The sequence below is a fragment of the Mixophyes fleayi genome, chromosome 2 (genome assembly GCF_038048845.1).
Source record: "Mixophyes fleayi isolate aMixFle1 chromosome 2, aMixFle1.hap1, whole genome shotgun sequence".
NCBI lineage: Eukaryota > Metazoa > Chordata > Amphibia > Anura > Limnodynastidae > Mixophyes > Mixophyes fleayi.
The window spans coordinates 216225220-216250495 of NC_134403.1; the positions used below are offsets into that span (position 1 = coordinate 216225220).

At 39.1% G+C, this 25276-nt stretch overlaps 2 protein-coding genes across 4 annotated transcripts in view; both read right to left on the reverse strand.

Moving 5' to 3' along the window:
• Positions 1–11646, reverse strand: part of LOC142138635 (uncharacterized) — a 32467-nt gene extending 20821 nt beyond the window's left edge. The window contains exons 1-9 of one of the 3 annotated variants that reach the window (XM_075195458.1): positions 9859–9914; positions 7513–7592; positions 6128–6181; positions 5217–5377; positions 4467–4626; positions 3217–3387; positions 1760–1851; positions 1169–1326; positions 379–482 (exon numbers count right to left, since the gene is read on the reverse strand). In XM_075195458.1, coding sequence (XP_075051559.1) covers positions 379–482; positions 1169–1326; positions 1760–1851; positions 3217–3387; positions 4467–4626; positions 5217–5377; positions 6128–6133 — 852 coding nt within the window. In that variant the 5' untranslated portion in view covers positions 6134–6181; positions 7513–7592; positions 9859–9914. The other 2 variants (XM_075195456.1, XM_075195457.1) reach the window with 2 other exon arrangements.
• Positions 11647–23008: 11362 nt separating this feature from the next.
• Positions 23009–25276, reverse strand: part of LOC142138636 (angiopoietin-2-like) — a 45763-nt gene continuing 43495 nt past the window's right edge. Inside the window, exon 9 of the mRNA XM_075195459.1 lies at positions 23009–24635. Coding sequence (XP_075051560.1) covers positions 24475–24635 — 161 coding nt within the window. The 3' untranslated portion in view covers positions 23009–24474. The remainder of the gene's footprint in view (positions 24636–25276) is intronic.

Below are 25276 nucleotides of genomic sequence, written 5' to 3' on the forward strand. Positions count from 1 at the left end.
GATCTAATATTTTTTTACAAGAGTCTTGCACATCAGCTTGGGGGTATATTTACTAAACTGCGGGTTTGAAAAAGTGGAGATGCTGCCTATAGCAACCAATCAGATTCTAGCTGTCATTTTGTAGAATGTACTAAATAAATGATTGCTAGAATGGATAACACCTCCACTTTTTTAAACCCGCAGTTTAGTAAATATACCCCTTGGTCTCACTAAATCTACTCAGATAACCTTATAAGTGCTATACTTACATTTATATTAAAGATCGCTTTATAATAAATATGACAGTCCGCAACAAAACATATTCAGAAAAAAACATGTAAGCTACAAGTTCCTTTTAATTGAGTACTTAGTTGTAAAATGTTTTTTTTTGCTCCTTACCTCCAAAGTGATGTTACCATAAGCCACTGCATCTTTTATTCTCATAAAGACATTGTCCGTCAGATTGAAGGACAGCTCCAAATTGCATCCAGAGTTCACAGAAGCTGAAGACAAATGGTAAGATATTGCCCTACAGTAAGATACTACTTATCCATTTTTCTTTAATTATAGTTCATGAAACTAGATCATGGTTTAACTCATACTTACTCACTTCCCCATAATGTCCAAGAGACACCCGAATTCTGGGTGGTTCTCCTGGACTCCCGGGAGAGCAGGCCACTCTCCCGCATCCTGCCACCCTTCCCATCCTGCCCACTTGTAAAGTGTGTTATAAACAGATGTCAGTTTGGTCAGTCTGACTCTCTGCTCTGCCTGGGAAAAGGGACTGCAGGAGATAACCTGATACCTATTGTGAGTAATCCTTATGTGCTGGAACTTCTTATGTTTTATTTAGTTTGATAGTCAGGAATTACATGTGTTTAGTTAGAGCCGGACAGACAAGGTGTTTATTTGGAAGTTTACTCTGTTTATTCCTGCTAAATAAACGTGGCTGAGGCCAGTTGTACCAAAACCTTGGACTTGTGTGACTTGTCTGCTGCTGTTCACTACCATCTACCCCAGGAGATGGCACCTGTTCCCCTAATCTAGTCATTATATTAATATATGTGGCTATGGTCTGCTTTGAGAAATTTAGCACAACCTGGGATCTCTGGGTTTACCGCTGACACATAGCTTCCGCAGGAGCATAAATGTGAGCCTTTTCATCAAAGATAACCATTTCAGGACTCACCTATTGCAGTTTCCAGGAGGCTGCTGGTGTACTTGTGCTTCTCCATAATAAATTCGATGGCACCCTCATCACTCACAACATAACCTTCAAAGCCCCACTCTGAGCGCAGTATGTCCGTTAGCAGCATTTTGTTAGCACAAGCTGGAACTCCATTCACTCTAGCAAAATACCAACAAATCACTATTATAATGAAGTGATGAAATGTGAATAGATGTGGACTAGTAGTGCTTCTTGCAATGGGTATTAAAGCCAGAGGGCCTTTGTGGCACAGTGACCCCTGATACACAACACTGTACTACAGAATGGAACAGCATGCAACAGTGGCAAGTGCTAGGGATAATAAAACAAGTGCACTACATATGAGCATCCTAAACCATGGCACACATAATAATATGTTTTATAAATATCAGTTTCTGTAAGCTAAACATATAAACATTCTACGTAAGTCAATGCTTTGTGCAGTGTAATTTTGTGATAAATATTCTGGTCCCATTCTATGGTTCTGGAAGCAGCCTTAAGCACCTGAAAAAAATATATAGCGCTGTAGTAAAAAGATGAAGACAACTGCAATGATGTTCCTTTGACACTAACCTGTTATAACTGCACATGATGCTGTACGTGCCAGCTTCAATACAAGCCTGGAACTGAGGCAAAAACGTCATCCGCAAATCTCTCTCCTGTACCTGTGGGAAAATGAGAGTAGTTAACACATAGGGCAGATGAAGCCATTAGTTATTTAAATGTGCAGCAAATTTAAGGGCAGACTAAGTGAAGTGACCCCAAAGCATGTGTGATGTCAGTCAGTGCGATGTCCGGCCTAAAATCTTTGCTTGTTTCATATAAAATGAGTAAAGATTCCTCTACTGTATTAACAAAATGTGCATAGAGGAGCACTTCACGCAAGGCTCTGGCAGCACCTTCTGGTGAAATGAATTTTTCCCCATAGGCTGAAAAGAAAGGTCCAGCTCCCACTCTCATTACTCATGGTCAGCACATTGAAAGCTTAAAAATGTCCTGTAACGCACAACAGTCAATCAGATATTAGCCTTCATTAGTCTAACATACAATTCACTGGTTGTTATGTGCTGCAGCATGTTTACAAAATATACATGCACCAGGACAATTAATGATAATGAGAACGACATAGCTATAGGATAAACCAAACACTACTGAGTTGAGAGAGGGAAATAAAATAAATAAACTGTCATCCACACTATTCTTGTGAATGGGATCTAACAATTAAAATAAATACAAGTACATCCGAGAGTCTATAAAAATAACAAAATACTTTTGCTATTTGCACCATATTATTAAAGAATCGTTGAAGAGAGTGAACCACTTTTATCAGAAGCTTTTGTCTAGGGTCTAAGCACCTTTTACATTAATTCTACATCTCCTGCAAGTTTGTGTGTAACTAGGTTTGAAGTTGTTGGGATTAAACAAACTGTAACCAATCAGATCATCAGAATGTTCACAGAATATTACAAGAGATGAACGTGGTGTAGACGCACTGATCTGGCCACTAGTGTGTAAGTAAGTGAAGACTGGGCTGCAAGCTATCATCTGAGGGTTATATATTGGAAGGAGCAGGGTATCACAACAACACATATTGAAGCGAGGTTCCTGTTAAATTGACACAATAAGATTGTTGTGTCAAACAGACCATGAAAAATAGTTCACAAATCCAACTTTTTTTTTTTTATAAATTCTTTATTTATTAGAAAGAGAAAGTACAACAATGCACGCTAACAATGAAGCATGGTAAATATGCATATTGTTACATTTAATACAATGACATAATATGTTGTCAGAGAAAATCCAACTTTTTAATGTATACTATATGGTCTGTCACGTAAAATAATGCTACTGCAAGACTGCAAACCTGAGAGTAGAGCCCACAAGCAAATAAATAAATAAAAAAATCTAATAATATAAAGCACTGCTGACAATGAAAACTTTACTCTTTTTGCTGGAGTTTTATCGGTAATATTCTACATCCCTAAAATGACATACCATCACACCATAATGTACTGTACTCACTATATTACCTTGGCATCAAAGCTGAATCTGGAAACGGGAACATTTTCTGGACCCCCATGGGCATCAAAGTGTTTGCAGCCTGCATTGGCTTTCACATAGCGAGGGTGGTCTCCCTGTAGTCCTTTCACGAATGCTGCAGCTAGAAGTCCGCTAAGAAACGGGTCTTCTCCATACGTTTCCTGCAGATGGAACATCATACCAGACTGTTTTCCAGCAAAGGTTAATACTATAAATCCAAATGTGCCATTTTATAGACAGGTACTGACTGTAAGATGTTCACATGGTGTGACTTGATGGTAACAAAGGAATGGACTAGTAAGTGCATTCTTTCATTCATTACCTCATGCCTGAAATGTAGCACAATTATTAGGTTTTTCAGCAAACTAAGCCCTCACATCAGTGTATATCTTAATGAGAAACAATATTATTTTATATCTAGTGTATTTAAATTACAGAGGTGAGCTTTTAGACTAATAAACTAATAAGCTCCGTTGGCTTTCAGTATGATCTCTATGCGGATGATACACAAATTTATCTATCTTCTTCGGATCTCTCTCCATCTGTGTTGTCCCACGTTACTCCCTGTCTTTCTGCCATTTCATCTTGGAACTAAAATCTATAATCTCTCTCTCTCTCTCTCTCTCTCCTGGTATATTTACATCGCTATTCAAGCACGCAGTGATTACTTCCTATTCTAATAAAACAAAATTCTGACCCAAACTCTCTCTGAAATTACCGTCCCATCTCTCAGCTCCCGTGCCCCTCCAAACTTCTCGAGAGAATTGCCTACACTCGCCTCACACGCTTCCTTTCTGCAAACAATCTATTGGATTCTCTCCAGTCAGGTTTTCGCTCTGAACACTCTACAAAGACTTCACTGACCAAGGTTGTCAATGATTTGATCCCAGCTAAAACTAAAGGCCATTGCTCTCTTCTAATTCTCCTGGATCTCTCTGCTGCATCTGACACTGTTGACCACTCTCTCCTCATACAAACACTACAATCCCTAGGTCTTGAAGGCACTGTCTCATCCTTTGGATTTCAGTATCATCTAAATGCAGATGATACACACGTTTATCTATCCTTTCCTGATCTCTCACCATCTGTGTTGTCTTGTGTTACTGCCCGTTTCTGCCATTTCGTCTTCGATGTCCTCTCAACAACTCAAGCTCAATCTTGATGATGATGATGACAACGATGACTATGACCTTTTGTCATGTCTTAGAGACAGAAATGCCTGGAAGTGACATAAACTTACCTGATTTCTCCCCCACAGAGGATGTCGCATGATATTTATCACAGGACTGAAGCAACTGAGTCCTGTGTGGTCATCATAGTTTCCAATAGACATGAAGTAGTTGTGTTTGGCTCTAACTTCAGTGGCAGTAGCATTAGCCACCTTGGCTACCAGTTCTGGGCTGTAGACAAAAGTTAAGTGAACCAAGTCATATTGTGTTGCAATTAATCACAAAGAGCGTTGGAGAGTACAGTGGTGCCTTACAAATCTACAATAATAATGAAGGGAAACAAATTGCACCACAAACTCAAACACAAGGGTCTATTTATGAAAGGGCAAAGGGCTAGATTGGTGCGAATGTGTTTTCGCTGGCAATACGTCTCGTTATCGCATTGCACAATAAGAAGAAGAAGCATCTCAGGATGATGTTACCAGAACAAGGAATACAGTATTGTTTAAAAAAAATATTGATTTAATTCTTACAATACATAAAATAGTGTATACTAATTTATATTTGAAAACAACATTATACATAAGTTACATGTATATTATATATAATGTTGGTTAGGTGTGAGCTTCTTTCGTATTTTTTTCTAATACTATAACAATTTTTAACATTTTATTTACAACGGAACTGATAGCCAAACTTTGGGCTTTCAGTTCCATTGTGCGTGTGCAAACCGGCAAACAACTACAGAAACTGGTACAGTGAAGCAGGAAGTTACTGTTTAGGGCCATTATTTCTGGTTCTACTTTTTATATCTGAAATACCTGAATGATGCAGCCAGCCCCAGAGCCTGTGGAAAAGAAGTGGCCCAGCCTGGTGCCTGGACATCTCCTCTCAGACATTCCGTGTTCCAGGAATAGGGCTTGATACCTAAACGAGGGATAGCTGGAGCCGGGCCATTTTCCATGGCACCTCCCCTTGCCATCTGTGACCAGACACAAGTCAATCAACACATTAAATAATTACTATCAAAATAGATGACACATTACCATCATTGCTGTCTCTCATTTTTCCTCATTAATTGTAAAAGCATGCGAGATTCATATATTAAAATCACTTGTAATTTGTACAAAATGCACATTTAAGGGTATCTTACAAAGCCCAGAGACCTGCACAAAGATGATACCTAGAAGTATATATACTAAACTGCGGGTTTGAAAAAGTGGAGATGTTGCCTATAGCAACCAATCAGATTCAAGCTGTCATTTTGTAGAATGTATTAAATGAATGATAACTAGAATCTAATTGGTTGCTATAGGCAACATCTCCACTTCTTCAAACCCGCAATTTAGTAAATATACCCCCTGGGGCCTGTAGCAGAGCAGTGAAACTAATTACAAAGGATATTTATTTAACTGCAATCATCTTATAGAAATAAAATACAAGGATAAGTAATACAGGTCTCCAATTTTGGCTACAGTATAATATGTCACAGGGATCCTATACTGCAAGTGTAGAATCAAATTAGCAAACAGAAAGATAAAATGGACACATAAAGATGAAGTGGAGGACAGAGTTGAAAACATTTTATTATTTCCACTGACAAATGCTTAATATTTACTTACAGAAAACTTACATTTACTAATATATTATGTAATTCTAAAAGGTATAAAAATTGGGAATAACAGCAACAAAGCACAAAATAAGTGAGAGATTACAAACACAGGATTCACACCTGCATTTAGTCCTGCTGTGGCACATGTAATAGGTTCTTATAGGACTTAAATCACTGCAGAATAAAAACACATGATAAATATTAAAGATTAACAGAAATAAGGTATTATGAAAGTAGAGATGTAAATGAAATGCTTGAGTAAATGAGTTCTTGAGTCTGTTTTTGAAGATTTCTAAAGAGGAGGTACTATTGAGTAAGAGTCAATAGATATTTACTCAGACTTTTTGAGTATACTTTATATGGGGCCTAAGCTAAATGCTTAGGCCCCATATTAACTATGGAGATTCTAGGTAACGTTAGTTGTCCTTTATCTGCGGATGAAAGTGAGCAAGTGGGAGTATAGGGAATAAGAAGTTGTTTCAACTATTTTATGTAGGGGTTTGAAGGACAATAATCCTATCTTACAGGCAGTGAAAGGAATGGAGAACAGGGGTTAAAGGGAAGGAACAGGGCTGGTTAGATAACAGCCTTGATGCTGCGTTTTGTTCCAACTGCAAGCGGCACAGTTATTTTTTTGAGAGACCCAAGTAGAGTGCATTGCAGTAGTCTAGGGGGCAAATTTATCAAGCTGCGGGTTTGAAAAAGTGGAGATGTTGCCTATAGCAATCAGATTCCAGTTATCATTTATTTACTACATACTACAAAACGACAGCTAGAATCTGATTGGTTGCTATAGGCAACATCTCCAATTTTTCAAACCTGCAGCTTGATAAATTTAGTGTGAGAACATAAATGCATATGAGTGTAGAAAGATCTTCTTAAGGAATCAAATACTTGATTTTGGAAATGTTACTCAGATGAATGAATGAAGTTAAGTGTAGTTTAGTAGTTTTACTAGGGTGTCCAAGACCCTACGCACGTATCCAAGACTTCTCCCGCGCCGCTCCCCTCCATTGGAACAAGCTCCCCTGCTCCATCAGAACTTCCCCTAATCTTTCCTCTTTCAAACGAACATTAAAAACCCACCTTTTCCTTAAAGCCTTCCAGTCTCATGCCTAAACTCCCACCGGTCGGCTACCTCTCTTTCTCATCCCTTCTTCCCTTCTCCCCCTTCCTCCCGTCTCTCCGTCTCCGTTTCTCCCGTCTCTCCGTCTCATCCATGTGTCGGTCTGTCTTCCCCTCCCTTTAGATTGTTCGCTCCTTTGAGCAGGGCTCTCCTACCTTCTGTTTCCATCCCTTTTAACTGCACTCTCCAGCTACTCAGCTCACCTCCTCTCAGTCCCTCTGCCCTCTGTCTCCTCTCGCTTCTCTCCGCTCCCCTCAGTGACTCTCAACCTGTCATCCGTGCCCACCCTCTTGGGCCATAGTTACCTGCCTATACTCACTTTTCCCCTCCCTCCCTCTCTTTCATGCTGTGACTGAGCCCCCAGAGTTATAGTGCTTACTGTTACTTGTACTGTGCTGTTCCACCTTGTACTGTGCCATTGTTTGTCCTTGTACGGCGCTACGGATACTTTGTGGCGCCCTATAAATAAAAATTAATAATAATAATATTTTTACTAATAAAAAACTGTTTTTTTATTACAGTGGGGAAAAAAGTCTGAACCATAATAATATGGTTGTATTTTCTCTCATCTTTTTATTGTATTTTATTGTTATTGTCCACAGTATGTGCTGGTAATATTGGTGTAAATTTCTGGGCATATGTTATAAGTGATATTACTCACTATTAATTGCAATATTAGGTATAGGTAGGTGGTATTAAACTTTATTCACACAGACATACACTGCATTGGAGCAAGAATTTACTTGAACAGACAGTTAAATTTTATGCAAAAATCCACAGTTCAGTCTTACCTTAATGCAGTGGAAGGTTACTATTAAATAGTAAAGTGTGATTGCATATAACCAGCCTTTCTTTCACAACCCATATATCATAACATTTAGACAGTAAACAATATGGCACGAATACTAGACAAAAAGCTCAAATGGCAAAGCAATAATGTCAGTTACCATTGAACTTGTCTTTGCATAAAACAATCTGAATAGATCAGTGTTGGCTAACCTGTGACACTCCAGGTGTTTGTGAAACTACAAGTCCCAGCATGCTTTGCCAATATATAGCAGCTTATTGCTGGGAGGGTATACTGGGACTTGTAGTTTCACAACACCTGGAGTGTCACAGGTTACCCAACACTGGAATAGATCATTAGAAAAGTGCAAGACTGACAGTCAGACCCAGGGTTCTGAAATGTACCAGAGTAATAGAATGCTGGGAAGTCCTAATAGGCTTAAGGAAAAAATAGTAGTATTCCAAGATGGCCCTCAGGGACCTTGTACTTATGTGTTGGAACACACACACCGATAGAAAGGACTCACCCCATTTTTCAAGCATGTCATTGCATTTGTGTCAACCTGTTCTTACATTAGAAAATATATATGTTCTGTACCATTTCGTCCTTGCAGCAGATGCTGAACTACTTTTGCAAGCAACCAAAACATGCATCTTAACAGCAAAATAAATATAGAATATATAAACCGATCATCCACAAGATTAAAACCACTAACAAGTGACGTGAATAACATTCATTATCCTGTTACAATGACACCTGTCAAGGGGTGGGATATATTAGGCAGCAAGTGAACAGTCAGTTCTTGAAGTTGATGTGTTGGAATTAGAAAAACTGGGCAAGTGTAAGGATCTGAGTGACTTTGACAAGGGCCAAATTGTGATTGCTAGATGACAGGGTCAGAGCATCTCCAAAATGGCAGGTTTTGTGTGGTGTTATTATGCAGTGGTTACTACCTACCAAAAGTGGTCCAAGGAAGGACAACCAGTGAACCAGCGACAGGGTCAGATGCCCAAGGCTCATTTATGTACATGGGGATCGAAGGCTAGCCTGTCTGGTCCAATCCCACAGAAGAGCTACTGTAGCACAAACTGCTGAAAAAGTTAATGCTGGCTATGATAGAAAGGTGTCAGAGCACACAGTGCATCACAGCTTGCTGTGTAGCATGCAGACCGCTCAGAGTGTCCTTGCTGACCCCTGTTCACCACCGAAAGCTCCCACAATGGGAGTGTGAGCATCAGAACTGAACCATGGAGCAATGGAAGAAGGTAGCCTGGTCTGATGAATCACACTTTTTTTTACATCATGTGGACAGCCAGGTGCGTGTGAGTTGTTTACTTGGGGAAGAGAAGGCAACAGGGTGCACTATTGGAAGAGGGAAAGCTGATGGAAGCAGTGTGATGCTTTGAGCAATGATCGAACTGCTGGGAAACCGTTTGTCCCAGCATTCATGTGGATGGTACTTTGGCACACACTACCTACCTAAAGATTATTGCAGACCAAGTAAACCCAATTATGGTAACGGTATTCCCCGATGGCAGTGGCCACTTTCAGCAGGATAATGCGCCCTGTCACACTGCAACAACTGTTCAGGAATGGTTAGAGTAACATAACAAAGAGTTCAAGGTGTTGACTTGGCCTCCAAATTTCCTAGTTCTCAATCAAATCCAGCATGTGGATGTGCTGGAAAAACAAGTCCGAGCCATGGAGGTCCCACCTCACAGGACTTAAAGGATCTGCTGCTAATGTCTGAGTGCCAGATACCACCGGACGTCTTTAGAGGTCTTCTGGAGTCCATACCTCGACGGGTCAGAATTTTTTTGGTGGCAAGAGGGGGCCCTACACAATATTAAGCAGGTGGTTTTAATGTTGTGGCTGGTCGGTGTATAATACATATATATGTATTTATGCCTTAAGAATACAGTAGACAACCTTCCTTACCTGTAGCACCATCTCTTCAAGGCTAAGCCGGTCAATCAGGTCCTTCACTCGCACCTCCCATGGCAGTGAAGGGTTCATAAAGGGATAATCCTGTCCCATGCAGTCTGACAGCTGTAGTAAAAGCATGGATACAGCCAGGATGCTGGTCTTACCCATGCAGAATATGACTGGATTCATGCTTTAGCTGCAGGAGTAAAAGAAGGAGATTTACACTAGCATCCAATTCCACCTGAAAATGTAAAGCGAGAATCATGGCTAAACAGTGTTCTGCTACAAACAGCCACAATATCTTTGAATAAGTCACCTTGAAGTGAGAAAACGTGTCAGTTGGTTTTAGCATCCATGTCACTAAGACCACACTAAGTAATACTATTGGATCAGAGAAAATAATTTGAAAGTTTCTAATTAAGCTGCAGTTACGTATTGGATTTGAACTCTGAAGATTTTCTGATCCTTCTGAGATAAAACCTTACATGACTACAAGGTGAAGACAAGGTATATTGGGCTGTGTTTAGTGGAAAGAGGGGATGAGAACTCCCTAAACAGCTATTTGCTTCACCATCTGGGGGTAAATGTATCAAGCTGAGAGTTTTCCGGCGGGTTTGAAAAGTGGAGATGTTGCCTATAGCAACCAATCAGATTCTAGATTTCATTTTGTAGAATGCACTAAATAAATAATAGCTAGAATCTGATTGGTTTTTCAACCCGCAGGAAAACGCTCAGCTTGATACATTTACCCCCTGGTGAGATATACATCTGTCAGAAATCAACAGACGGAGAGGTTGTAGTGCCCCTGTTATCCCCCAATTTAACATCTTCTTACCCATGTTTCTTCAAATATACGTTTTCCACATTTCAAAATCAAAGGAGAGAGAATTCTCAAGATTGTTCGGGTGAGCTGGCCACTCACCTCCACCACCCTAACTTTTCAGTTGTTTATACTGACTGTTTCTTATACAAGACTTTGGAACTAAATCCTAAGCTATCAATTTGGTCTATGCTGGATTTATATTAATTTTATATATCATTTTTTAGTTTGGTTCTATCTATGGTATAAGCACTCCTACTGATACTATAAAGTGTTTTCTTTTCTTTTTGTTTACTTGTGGTGTCCTAGACAGTATTTTTATCTATTATTTGTTAAATGTATAAATTTTTAATAAATTTTATAATGTTTGTGCTGGCTAAATGTTTGGAGTATTGATTCTGTTAGAATATCATTTTTACAGTAGATTCTTTTTTTCTCTTGGCACCCCTAATTGTTTATTTTTACATTACCCTGAAAAGCTTTGCTTGTTGTAGATGGTTAAAGTTAGTTTACCCACATCCTAAGTGGCCCAATTATAAATTCCTTATTTAAAATGACTCTGCTGTGAAAAGTAAACTGGGTGGTGTTTAAGAATTCTAACCTTATAATGTATGATACTGCAGATCTGTATGAAATTATAATGTATAAAAGTACAGATCTGCAATTTGTGATAAACCACTACTGATATCAAAAACGTCTCTCAGTTACCTAGAATTAGCCCTCTGGTTTCTGTATACAGTCATCAATTTGGATATGTGTAGTAGTGTTAATACATTTGGTAGTTATTATCAATATAAAGGAACAAAGGAAATGACAAAGTCTCCCATAAAAACCTGCAGAGTAATAAAACCTGATTTACACATACAAGAGGAGGGAATCTGCACACAGCATCTGATATCAAACACACATACCTACAAACTTAGTTCGGTGTAATAACAAACTTCCTAATTCCTATTCATCAGCTTCCTATCCATTAGATGCAGGGACTCTGGGAAATGTAGTTTTCTCTAGCCGTTCAGCTTTCCACCACCAAGGGGCAATGTTTTCTTTACACAAGTTACTTTTTTGTGGCTGTTTCAAACGCCAGAGGGCAGCCTTTGCATTTTTTGTGCAATATTTTATGTAATATATTATGATGAGCTCCATAACGTGCAGAAAACAGCAAATGTCACACATAATATGCCATGGCTTTTTTTTTCTATGAAAGCAGATGGAGATATTTTTGTGAAAAGAATATAGAAATGTGATACAATTAATATACAACAACAAACAATCCCTGTAGAAAAATATATGAGGGGTGGCTGAAGGACCCTTAGCAATCTTCAAATGGGGTAAGATGATTTGTCTAAAAAAAGGGCATTAAAAAAAACAAATCTAAAGTAACACAAGGGGCTTTCCACAAAATAATCCCTGCACTAAATCCCCACTTCCCTATATTAGCACCTAATATAGGCTGTGGGTACCCACACTCACATAGCACTTCTGGCGATCGCCTTCAGTGTTAATTTTCTGTAGGATTATAGATTCAACACAGCAGCTCTAAGGCTTTCAATTAGAACAGCTATGTCAGATATTCTGCTATAGAGAAAGCAAAGCAGCACCAAGCCAAATGATCAAGATTCCAGGAGAGGCAATTGGGCAAATGACCTAGTACATGATTTAAAGCAGAAGACTGTTGTGAATGTAGTTCCATACTTGCCAACTTTAGCAAGTTGGTCACCAAGAGATCCGGTTGATGGGGTGGGCGTGAGGGGACGGGGAGGTGAATCGCGTCCTAAGTCCTGCCACTTAACTAAGTGGCCAGGAACCAAGAGATTGCCCTATGAGTTACACCTGATCTTATTTTGTGCTGTATATAGTTGGTGTATGAATCTATCTTCTATGTAATGTGTTTTCTGCCGTTCTATAGTAAAGTAGCGTACAATAACCACTGTGTCTTGGTAACTAAGAAAGTTTCTATTGAATTATAAGTCACAGACTTAACACTGGTGAATAGGTTTAAACTCTTCATCAGCATTGGTTCTCTGGCCTGGCGGAGTAATTATGGGGTGCGAAGGAGCAGCACATGCAGACTGCCAGAATCACACAGGCTAGGGGCACATGAGTTATAAAATTCTTTTTCTAAAAAGGACATAAAGGCAAAATGTCAGGATACATTGGCACTTTAGCTGCTTTTGATAGTGCTGTAAAGGCATACTTGCCAAGTTTGTAGATCACCAGTCCGGGAGATCGCCAAAGTTGGCCGTGTCTTGGGGGCGTGGCCACACTAATGACATCATTAGGCCTCGCCACTGCTATACAATACCAGTTTCAGCCTATTATAACAGGGGGTGGAGCAAGGATGATGCAATTAGCCTCGCCCCCTCTCACTTCACCAACATAGTTGCCAATTCTGCTTATAACAAGCGGAATTGGGCTACTTTTTTTGTGAAGTTGCAGGGTTTTTTTCACTGCCGCAGGTAGCTTGTTTTTGGGCTTGGAGACGTTCTCCATGTCCACAGGCTGCATAATCGTTTATTTTGTTTTTTTTCCTCTGTTACTATTTTGTGATTAGTGCATTCAGGTTTTTTTTTTGTGGGGGGGTTGTGCAACAACATCCTCCAATGAAGTGGGGCTTTGTGGGTGGGCGGAGTCAGAGGAGGACATGGAATAAATCACAGGAAGAATGATCTACAGCAACCTACTGAAATAAGTGCTGTGACAGACACAGGATCGCTGCACTTATAGCAGGTAACACTGCTATATAACATCTGCCTCCTGCTTATACTGTTATATCATGAGGCTGTGTGGTATAGACATACCAGTGTCCTAAATTACAGCATTTGCTTTTTCATTTGCCATATCAGTGTATAAATGTGTCCTCTTGTGTTTATAAAGGTTTTCTAAATGGAGATTCAGTGTAGAAATTAGTGTTATAGAAAAGGAGGGTCCCCTGTAAGTTGGGCTTTTTTTTTGGGGCTTTTTAGGATTGGTTTGAGCTTGTTTTGGGCTTGTTTTTCACTAAGTGGTTGCTTGTTTTTTATTTCCGAGTTGGCAACCCTGTTCACCAACACAGCAGGCAGTATTCAGGTGGTTGTCCTGATCTCTTGGGAGTCCCGGAGAGCTTCCAAAAAATCGTGAGTCTCCCGGACATTCTGGGAGAGTAGGCAACTACACTATTTGGACAAAAGTATTTGGCCACACATGTTAATTATTGAATTGAAGTGTTTCAATCAGAGGTATAAAATCAAGCACCTAACCATGCAGCCTCCATTTGCAAACATTTGTGATACAAAATGGGTTGTTCTGAAGAACTCAGTGACTTGAAACGTGGTACTGTGACAGGATGCCACCTTTGCAATAAGACAGTTTTGTGAGATATCATCCCTGCAGGATATTCCGCTGTCAACTTAAGTGATAGTACTAGAGCATACCAAGTCATTTTAGACAATGCTATAGTTCCAACTTTGTGACAACAGATTGGGAAAGGCCCTTTTCTATTCCAACATGACTGTGCCCCAGTGCACAAAGCAAGGACTACAAAGACATGGTTTGATGAGTTCGGTGTGGAAGAACTTGACTGACCCACACAGAGAAAGGAAAAAAGGGCGCTTCTTTAAATTAATGAAATGTGCACAAGTGTATAAAATCATTTGAGACGGCAGCCAAGGACAAATAGGACCAATGTGCAAGTGCAAATAAAAGAAAAATGTTGTCCGGCGCTCAGAAACAAACAGAATTTAAAAATCACTGTGTCAGCATAAACATAAAGGAGAATTTTGTGCACAATATAGCTATATTGGGGTTAAGCTCACCTGCCGGACGTCAAGGCATCTCCTGTAGGTGAGTCCCTAAGCTAGTGATACAAATTTACATTCAGGGTGTTCCATTTAAAACCTTCCCCTGAACCTCCATCTTATAAAGCCTGCAGCACCTTTGTAGGGAGTGGTCAACTCCCAAAAAACTAGAAAATAGTGAAAGGAAAAAAGGGCGCTTCTTTAAATTAATGAAATGTGCACAAGTGTATAAAATCATTTGAATCGTGATTTTTAAATTCTGTTTGTTTCTGAGCGCCGGACAACATTTTTCTTTTATTTGCACTTGCACATTGGTCCTATTTGTCCTTGGCTGCCGTTTCAAATGATTTTATACACTTGTGCACATTTCATTAATTTAAAGAAGCGCCCTTTTTTCCTTTCACTATTTTCTAGTTTTTTGGGAGTTGACCACTCCCTACAAAGGTGCTGCAGCCTTTATAAGATGGAGGTTCAGGGGAAGGTTTTAAATAGAACACCCTGAATGTAAATTTGTATCACTAGCTTAGGGACTCACCTACAGGAGATGCCTTGACGTCCGGCAGGTGAGCTTAACCCCAATATAGCTATATTGTGCACAAAATTCTCCTTTATGTTTATGCTGACACAGTGATTTTTAAATTCTGTTTGTTTCTGAGCGCCGGACAACATTTTTCTTTTATTTGACCCACACAGAGCCCTGACCTCAACCCCATAGAACACCTTTTAGCATGAACTGGAATGGAGATTGAGAGACGGTCTTTCTCCTCCAAAATTAGTGCCTGATATCATAAATGCATTCCCACAGAAACACTCCAACATCTTGTGGAAAGCCTTCCAAGAATAGTGGAAGCTGTTATCACTGCAAAAGTACAATAAAGTATATTTATTTAAATACAATGGGCCTGATTCATTTCTTACTTAAGTCTCCTGGACAAAACCATGTTAAAATAAAAGGGGTGAAAATTAGTTTTCTATTTTGCACATAAGTTAAATACTGGCTGTTTTTTCATCTAACACACAAATACTTGCTAGCGTATTTGGACATAGAAATTTAAAGTTGATATTTGTGTGCTACATGAAAACACAGACAGTATTTAACTTATGTGCAAAATAGAAAACTAGTTTTCATCCCTTTCATTTTAACATGGTTTGTCCAGAAGATTTAAGTAAGAAATTTCTTGCCTGAGTTCCTTAATAAATCAGGCACAATGTCATTATAGCACTGTTGGTGTAATGGTCAAGTGTTCAAATACTTTTGTATTCTACTATTCTATTGTATTCTATTGTATACTTTTATAGTGTATGTATAGAAGATTGGGTCACATATATTGAAAGAGAAGAACTATACTGTGATGCTAATTATAGCAGTGAACATTTTGCAAAAGCATTTAAATCCTAAAATCATTAGTGATTGCTGAGAGATTTCGGTTTCACAGAAGGAACAAAGGTAAAAGTAAAAATGTGATAGAATATATTGCCGAACCGATAAAGTTATCTGTACACTGTCAATTTGGAACAAGGTTATCAGATGTCCTAAGAGACTGTTTAGAATGTAATGTGACAAGTGAGAATACACAAAAGAAATTGCTGGCTGAGCCTCAACTGACCTTAGAGCGGGCAATGTCTACTGGTATTTCAGGGAAGACTGCAACCAGGGATGCGTCAGAATTGAAAAAAAAAGATTCTAGAATATACTACACATCCAATGCACTGGAATCAGAGACAGTCCTGTTTCCATTGTGGAAAGTCCTCACATGATGTCTGCCAGTGCTGGTTTAAAGACATAGGGCCTGATTCATTAAGGATCTTAAATTAAGAAGTTTCTTATTTAAGTCTCCTGGACAAAACCATGTTACAATGCAAGGGGTGCAAATTAGTATTCTGTTTTGCACATAAGTTAAATACTGACTTTTTTCATGTAGCACACAAATACTTGATAGCTTATTTGTACACTGAAATTTAAAGTTGATATTTGTGTGCTACATGAAAAAACAGTCAGTATTTAACTTATGTGCAAAACAGAAAACTAATTTGCACCTCTTGCATTGTAACATGGTTTTGTCCAGGAGACTTAAATAAGAAACTTCTTAATTTAAGATCGTTAATGAATCAGGTCCATAGTGTGTAGAAAATGTCTCAAAAGAAGCCATATTGAAAGGGTATGCTGGTCGGGGAAAGCACACAACTGCCCATAAGTTTCAAAAGACCCTGGGAGAAAATACACAGCACCTCAGGTTTATCATGTGACAATGAGTCAGATTCTACTGATAGTAATGGGAAAAAAACCGGTCTAAACTGCCTAGAGGTGCACACCATAACGGCAAAAGAGCACCAAATGATTTTGGTCAGTATGGAAGGGGCAGGACTTAAATTGCAAATGGAGTTAGACACAGACTCTGCTCTGTCAGTGATAAATACAAGTGATTACAAAAGCCTGTTTGCAAAGATTTTATTAAAGAAATCATCGGTAATGCTCACATATATACTGGCGAACTGGTGTCCCCACTTGGAAAAATAAAGTGTCATTGAAATACAAAGGTTATACCCATAAAGTGTATATATACTTACTTCCACTGTCCCATAGATTGTAAGTTTACAAGCAGGGCCCTCTTACCTCTCTGTATGTCTGTATTACCAAGTATTGTTTTATTACTGTTTGTTTCCAATTGTAAAGCGCTACATAATCTGCTGGTGCTATATAAATAATTGATGATGACGATGATGATGATGGCTGTACTGGCACTATCGGGCTGCGAGTGCATAAGGAAAATTCAACTTGATTGGCAGTCCAATCACATATTTAAGCCTACCCATATCTAATGTATCCAGTAATAATGCAACTACTAAAGGACTTTCGAAATTGCTAGTATGAGGAGTAAAGAAATTTCATCAATATTTGTATTGACAAAAGTTCACATTGGTAACTTATCATTAACTATTGGTATCAATTTTCAACCCTGAATAGTTCCAGCCATGACTGCTGCTTGTCCTTAAAGCTGGTCATTGTTCCTGGGTGCATCCAATCAGGTACACAGTGATTAATCTCTATAAGGATTGTGGTACACTATTACATACATAGTCTGGGCCAAATGACTACCTTTTACTGTTACAGCTGGAAAAATGTAAAAAAAAAATGCATTGCAATTTAACATTGCCTGAGCACAAAAACAAACATCTAAAATGTACATGTTATTGTTTTACAGACATTTGTAACTAGAATTATTTTCTTATCATGAAGGGGAGATCGAATGCTTGAAACAAAAGCAGCTGTTCCAGTTTGTGTCCTCTATGGGGGTATTATTAAATCCCTACATCCGAATCCAATGAAGTAAGGGCTGTCAGACACATCTCTGTATTTCATGCTTTGCCCTCTAACCTAAGCTCTGAGCTTCCAGTACCATGGAGCTTTATAGTGCTGCTGAAATCTATTAGTGTAGCTGAGCATTTTAATTACCGCAACATTTTTACAAGAGTAACACAGACAAGGTTTGAGCAAGAGAGGCTGGACACACAATAACTTAGCTTATTGTCAAAGGCGGATTACTATAATTGAAAATGGATAGCAGAAGTGTGAACAACAAAAAAGAGGTAATTTGACTGCATGCTAGTGGTGTACAGCATGGAGCCACTTCAAACAGATGATATTCCCCCAATGCATTTCATATATGCTGGATCTTAAAAGGCCTATGAATCAAGTCTAATGAGATAATATATCAATTAAACAGACGTTTCATAATAAACATAATGCCACATGCGAAAGTGTAGCCCTGTGCTTACCAGCATACCGCTCCAACAGTCTTGATTTTCATAGGACAGGCCCAACTATGCAGAAATGGGGGTTATAGTCTAAAATATTAAGGGGATAGCCAAGACTAAATGGAGGCATGTAGGTTGGATTGGGGTACGATCTTAGCAGAAAAGGTGTGTGGACTATTTTCTTCCTAATTTATAGTTTGACAGTTTCAACTTTATGTACTCTCCGATGACCAAATAAACAAACAAACAAACAAAGACACATTTATTTGCTGCAAAAATATTACATATTATTCCTGGCAAGTCCCTATGTAAAGCCTGCCAGCGCTTGAAGTGCCACACAACGCCCACCGGTCATAGCAGGCAGAGGTTGCTGGGACAGCAGCTGACGGACAGTCACTCTGAGAGTTGCATCATTATTGGGGCATGGCCGAGCAGCCTTGACAAATCACATGGGGACCAGAATTTTTAAAAGAGGTCAAAAGAGAGTGTCATTTTAGAAAGGATGGTAGGTGATCCCAGGCATAGCTGGGAAGTGGGCCCCCGGCACTGCAGTGTTGGCTAACTGTATAATAGAAGGGGGATTTCCAGCAAGACAGAACCCTCTATGTAGAGCTCCCATGTTTATCATGTAGCATGGCATCATTTGTAAAAAAGGAGTCCCCATGAAAAGGTGAAGAAGGCCCCCATATAAAAAGACCCTTTGGAAGTACCCCCATATGTAGTAGGGTGAGTTGCTGCAGAGGCAGCGTTGCTATTGTAGAAGCTGTTGAGGAGGAGGAACCCCCTTGGAAAGTGCCCCCATACAGTAAGTAGTGCTCGCTGAATCAGGGCAGCATGGTTATCATGAGAAGGAGAGTCCCTGGATATTTGTTCGTCAGGAGGCTTGCCACCTAGCAACAGCAGATGGGTTAGGCAGCAAGCTTCCCTAATACGCTGAGGCAGGTAAAAGTGAAAGAATTCTTACTTCCCCTGACAGAAACAGAATGGTGCACACCAGGGCATTGCTGGCTGTAAAAAAGGGAAAGAGAGCCCATAAAAGGGCAGTATTTTCCTCTTCTTCCTCTGAGGAAATCATTTATAATAGAAAGAAGAAATTCCTGTCAGGGAATTCAGAATCACCTACTCCTCAGATTCTGAGGTGAAAAATATTCCTTATGAGAGTGCAAAATCGTCATCATGTTCAGGGAGTCCACGGGCATCAAAGAAAAATTTAAAGAAAACTAAAAAATGTGAAAAACAAAATTAACCACAGGTAACACTGCTCAGGTCATATTCCCCCTTTTCCTGTAAGTGCCCATAGTATGCAACACAAATGAATGACCCTACAGACATTAAGGAAGATCCAATACAAGATAGTGGCCAGAGCTGGGCCTCTGCTATTCATGTTAGACAAAGGCAGAGAGAGAAGGGGAGTCCGGATGTTCATTCTTTAGTGGCATCAAGCTAGCCCTACTTGAAGTCATTAGTATAGCAACTCCTGCGGGTCTAGGTGGCTGACCAGAGCAGGTTTGGCAGACCTTGCTCCCAAATCTCTTGAGTTCCCATATCTGACAGATGCAGACCTTTTTATGTCTCCGTTTATAGAAGTGGTCAAACATACCAAATAGCACGAAAATCCTTCTCAGACCTCAAAAAAGTAAATGAGCCTTTTAGGAGGCCCTTTATTCAAGGGGGTCGGAGCTCGAGAGCCAAAGGTCCGGCACAAGACTTTCAAGGCACAAAAAGAGTCCAAAGAGGAGGCATTTTTCACAGATCCCAATATGCCACCAGAGGATCAGCCACAAATACATGGAACAATGCTAAGAGAGGCTGCAGTTACAGCATATTCACCAAAATATCCTCCTCACCAGAAAACTCACAGTCATATTCGGAGTTGCAGCAGATCACCACAGACAGGTGATTGTTAAAAGTAATCTAGCCAGGGTTAAACTTCCCTTTAATTTGTTTCCCATACCAGGTATTTCATATTTTTTGTTCAAGGAATTGCAGTCCTCAATTAGACGAGCCACTGACATTGGCCCTATGGTAAGAAAAAATAGAATTGGCGGACCCAGCTGCTAAAAGCTGGATTAGGCACTTGTTTTCTATAGAAAAGCAAGATGGTTCTATAAAACCACGTATCCATTTTATGTACACAAGCTACCATCAAATCATTGCTATAATGATTCCAGTCTTACCGGATAAGAAACTATATCTCCATATGTTACAGGGTATATACCTTTCATGACCCATTTTACCAAAAAACTCCCTAACTTGCAATATCAAGCCATTCCTCTCCTCCCTAGCTTCATGGGAGATGGACTCCAGCATTTATTATTTATCCCATAAATTGGCATCTTTGCTGGCTCTGGCCATAACAGCTAGCGGAGCTGAACTGGCCCTTATACACACCTAAGACCCGTTGCTTTCAAAGACTCCTATGGGGAACCACATCATTCTTAAAGGTCACATTAAGACTTCCTCGTTCAATAATCCCATAGCTGAATTAGATGCTATATATGACTTTTCATAGCCTAACCTTTGTCTGGGGTTGTGTCCATCCACCTAGTTGGCTCCCATATGACCCAGCTTTTATGGTGACCATGAAAGTTGCAGGGATAGATACAAACCAGTTTAGAAGCCACTCTCTACAGAAGCAGCAGACACAAAAGTGCCAGCTAAAGGCAGCAAGATGGTCCTCAGTTCGTACATTCGCTAAGCAGTTAGCAGGAATCTATGACCTGGAAACTGGATTTGTTCTAGGGAATAGGATTGCCACCTAGCAGCAACTATCACCACTAATTCTCCTGTTGCTAATACTGTTGTTTTCTTTGAAGACTCTACATTAATGTATTAATAATATTTCCTTCCGCCATCCCTCTAGGTGCAGCAAGGAACGAGAAGACTGAGGCAGCCATCAATAAGGAGCAGAAGTGATCTACTCCCCGGCGTTAGAATCCATTCCTAATTTCTGGAGCCAAATATGTTTTCCAGCTTCTTTCTCTACTAACTATAACAGCAACATATAAGCCGTTATCATCAGTTTTCAGTTAAAGTTCAATAAATTGTTGTTTATGATTACAGAACATATCTGTCTTTGGTCTTCCTCCACAATTTAAAAGTGCCAGAACTGTCAGGCTCAACGGTTATCATTTATCTTTTTCACTATTCCTTTCTAAGCTTCCGAAAGATCTGACCAGCGGTGCTCAAGCACGTGCTCCCGTGACCATGGTTGTGCACACGACCTGATATGCATACGAACAGCGGGAGCATGTGCACCGCTCCATTTCTGGCAGGGGAACTGAAAATTATTTCACTTTCCCCTGCCTCAGAGTATTCGGAAGGCTTGTTGCCTAGCCCACCGGCTGTTGCTAGGTGGCAATACTATTCTCCAGAACAAATACAGTTTCCAGGTCATAGGTTCCTGCAAACTAGTGTTTGGGGATGGTCGATGCAAGAACTCTGTGAGAAAGCCTTCAGTGTGCCTGCAAATATAAGAAGCACAGAGAGGCTGGAGCTTGTGAGAAGTTGTAGAACTACTGGGCCTAGAAAGTATGATATGTAACTTGAATTTATTGTGCAACTGTAATAAAGTACTGTGTAAGAGGATTGAGGAGACTGTGTATTGTACTAGCAATGTTCCACCTGTTTATTAACTGTACAGGAGGAGTCAGGGTTCTGACAGGGTTATATATATATATATATATATATATATATATATATATACACACACAAGTTAACCCGTGCATGATACTCATGCATTCTAGTCAAATCAAGCTACTTAAGGTGTTAAAAAGGTTTTTGTCATGCATTTGGGGCTAGGCCAGGCCTCCTCAGGGGAAGAGCGTTACTTCCCGAAGTAAGCGCCCTTTTTTAACGTGGTTTTGTCCACATGTCACCACCTCATCATTCTTCTCCATCACCTCATCCTTCATCTTCATCGCCACATCCTTAATCTCCATCGTCTTACTGTTCTAAAACCACAATGTTTCTGCTAAACACCTTATCGCTGTGCTCAATCAGTCTTCCTTGAAGGGCAGTATTCATAACCTGCACTTTCACATCACTGCTTCTCCGTACTCGTGAAAATGCGACATACAATTGTCCATGACCAAACACAGGCTCTGGTAAATAAATACCCACACGGTCAAGAGTTTGAGCCCTCAACTGGTAAATTTAGCCTTTACTACCCCTCTCACCGGGGGAAGGGGGGATGATGGAAGTTAACTGACTTCACTATTATAATTTTTTTGTCAAATAATGTCAGTATACCAAATTTCAGGTCAGCCCTTTCTGAGAAAATAGTTTTTTCCACACACTAACACACGCCGCTAGGCTTATATATATTAGATATATATATATATATATATATATATATATATATATATATATATATATATATGTGTATATATATATATATATATATAAAGTTTCAGAAGAAAATCACATCTAAAGCTATTACAGATAAGTGAAGCCTTTTTATACACACAACTTACATCCTTTGAGTTCAGTTTAGTTGTTGTAAATAAAATGTTTAGCTTATACCTGTGATCTGCCATTGTGTACTGTCATTGGTCAACAACTTATTAAAATATTAATAAAATAATTTGAAAGACGACATTTTAACAATTTCACATAAATTGGTAGTTTTTAGACAAAAGTCTGATGCAACGTAAGGCACGGTTGGAATAAAGGCTTCCTGTTGGCCAACTTAGGTAACTTATTGCATTGATGGTGTCTCCTCTACAAAGGAACACATTCTTCCATTTATTCTTTTCACCTGAGTGTTAATACAACACTTTGGGGTGTGTAATTGACAGATAAATGCTGGTTTGTTTGAATATCATTTAATTGCACAGTAATTAATGCTACAAAAATTAAATACTATAAAAACAGATGAATTGGGGGCAAGGAAAGTCATGACAACAAGGAGTAAACAGCCATATAAAGCAGGTAACTATATTTGAATAGCTGAATCTTGGTATTATGTTATTCCATGCGACTTTGCGAGAACATTCGCTTTTACGTACAATCTGTGAAGTTACGTTACAAAAAATTTAGCGGGACCTCTATTTCCAAGTAGATTTTACAGTGCATTTTAAGGTTGAAGTTAAAATAATTTTGGTGTCTTAATTAATAAAAATAGCAGGTCAAGGAATGCTAGGACATTCAACCTCTATGCGATGTTCTAGCTCTTGTGCATGTAAATACAAAAGGAGGAGTTCTAACATATAAATATGTTTCCAATAAGAAAATAGAAAATACAAAGGTGATAGGGTCATTTAGAGACATAGATATGTCTGTAGAGCCATTTTGATGTCGTTGATCATGAATCTTCATTTGTTGTCACTTGTTAATCTCTTTTGATATCAATATTGATTACAATATGAATATCAAACCTATGGGAGTCACTTTTCACAGCTCCATGGTGATTGCTGACATTCCAAGATCCAGACGATTCTAGTTCCAGAAAAGAGCGTGAGCGGGAGGAAATTCCAGTTCATGTAGACCCAGAGGTCATGACATTGTCTTGAGCACTAGTTTTCAACACTCTGCACAGTTTTTACTTAAGTGAGATTTAAAAGTATGTCCAGATTGGGGAAAACACGTACGTGACTATGTGTGACATGAGGTTATACACATAGCTACCAGTTTGATTTCCTTGAAAGACAACCTCACTCTTGGAATAAGCATGAGAAGCACAGTCATTGACCATAGGGTCATCAAGGAAGTTTACTGATGCAAAACATTTTTATAAAGTAAGTCATGGAAAATATCAGTTCAACCTGGAACTTTATTTATCTCAGGTTATTAGGTTGATCAAACAGTTGAGAGATGTTATCACCAAATTGAGCAGTTGTTGGGTGCATATTATTACGTCTTGCTTTGAATAAATGAGGCTGCTAGACAATGGTAAACAGTGTATTACACTGTGGAAGTGTTATTTTATTTCAGAGTCTTTCTTTAAAGGGACATCACTCCTGCTGAGTAGTATTGTGTATAGTTGGTTTATGCTGTTCTCCAACAGTTGTGGTGATCACACAATCAGCAGACCCAGTTATCATGCCAGTGCAGAAACAATGGTGAGCTTGTATATGACTCTTGTTTGCTTTAGTTCCAACTTCCCTGCCCTATACTCTGGTAAACGAGCCATCACTGAATAAAAGACAGTGGGCAGCATGTATTGTATTTTCAGTGCAGAATGCAGACCATTTCTTGCATGGTTTCCAAATATCTAAAAAAAACAAAACAAGTACAGTTCTAAGCAAGGCTTTCAAAACCAATCTGTTGACCAGATCAGAAGTCTGTAGGGCGGATCATCATGGTGACAGACTTTAGGCCATGGCTGGGTCCCTTCCAGTAATGCCACTTGATGCCATTGTACTTAGCTGTACCAGATCCACCTGAATAATAGATTCCATTTAAGTTGGATGGACCACAGGCATCGAACCACCATCCTAAGGAAAAAAGAGGCTTTATTAGTACAGGGTTCTTCATGAGGATATTCAAAACTGTATAAACTTAGTATATTGTACATTATCATGGTACTAACACATATAATGAATATGCCACTGTCATTATGCATTCTCTATAGCAGTTTCGTTTTTAATAACAGTATGATTTTATGAAATACTTGTACTATAGAATCACTTAACCATGATAAGGATACATTTCAAATAACAATATCACGTGTATTATGCTATTAGGGGGCTTAATGTAAAAACTTTAATATGAGTGTTGTTCTTCTTTAAATATTAAATACGAAGGGTGAACAAAAGAAATAAAGCTTGCACTCTTGCCACTATATATTTTAGAAAAAATGAGTTTGTTACTTTAACTAGCAAGAAGTGAGCATGCTCCTATGTATGTGCTTGGCTGACATATAGGTGCTTTTGTGGAAATGTAAGTGTGCTGTGCACCTGCATATTCTGTGGTTAGTAAATAAGCTTTCACGGGTGCTATTTTTTCTCTTAACTCTACCTTTCACACTGAAGATACATTGATTGATGAATATATTTATATGTACAGAAAGATTTGCTTTATCATGAAAATATAGAGGGTCATGTAGAGTTGAACACACATTGTTTCCCCATAATTT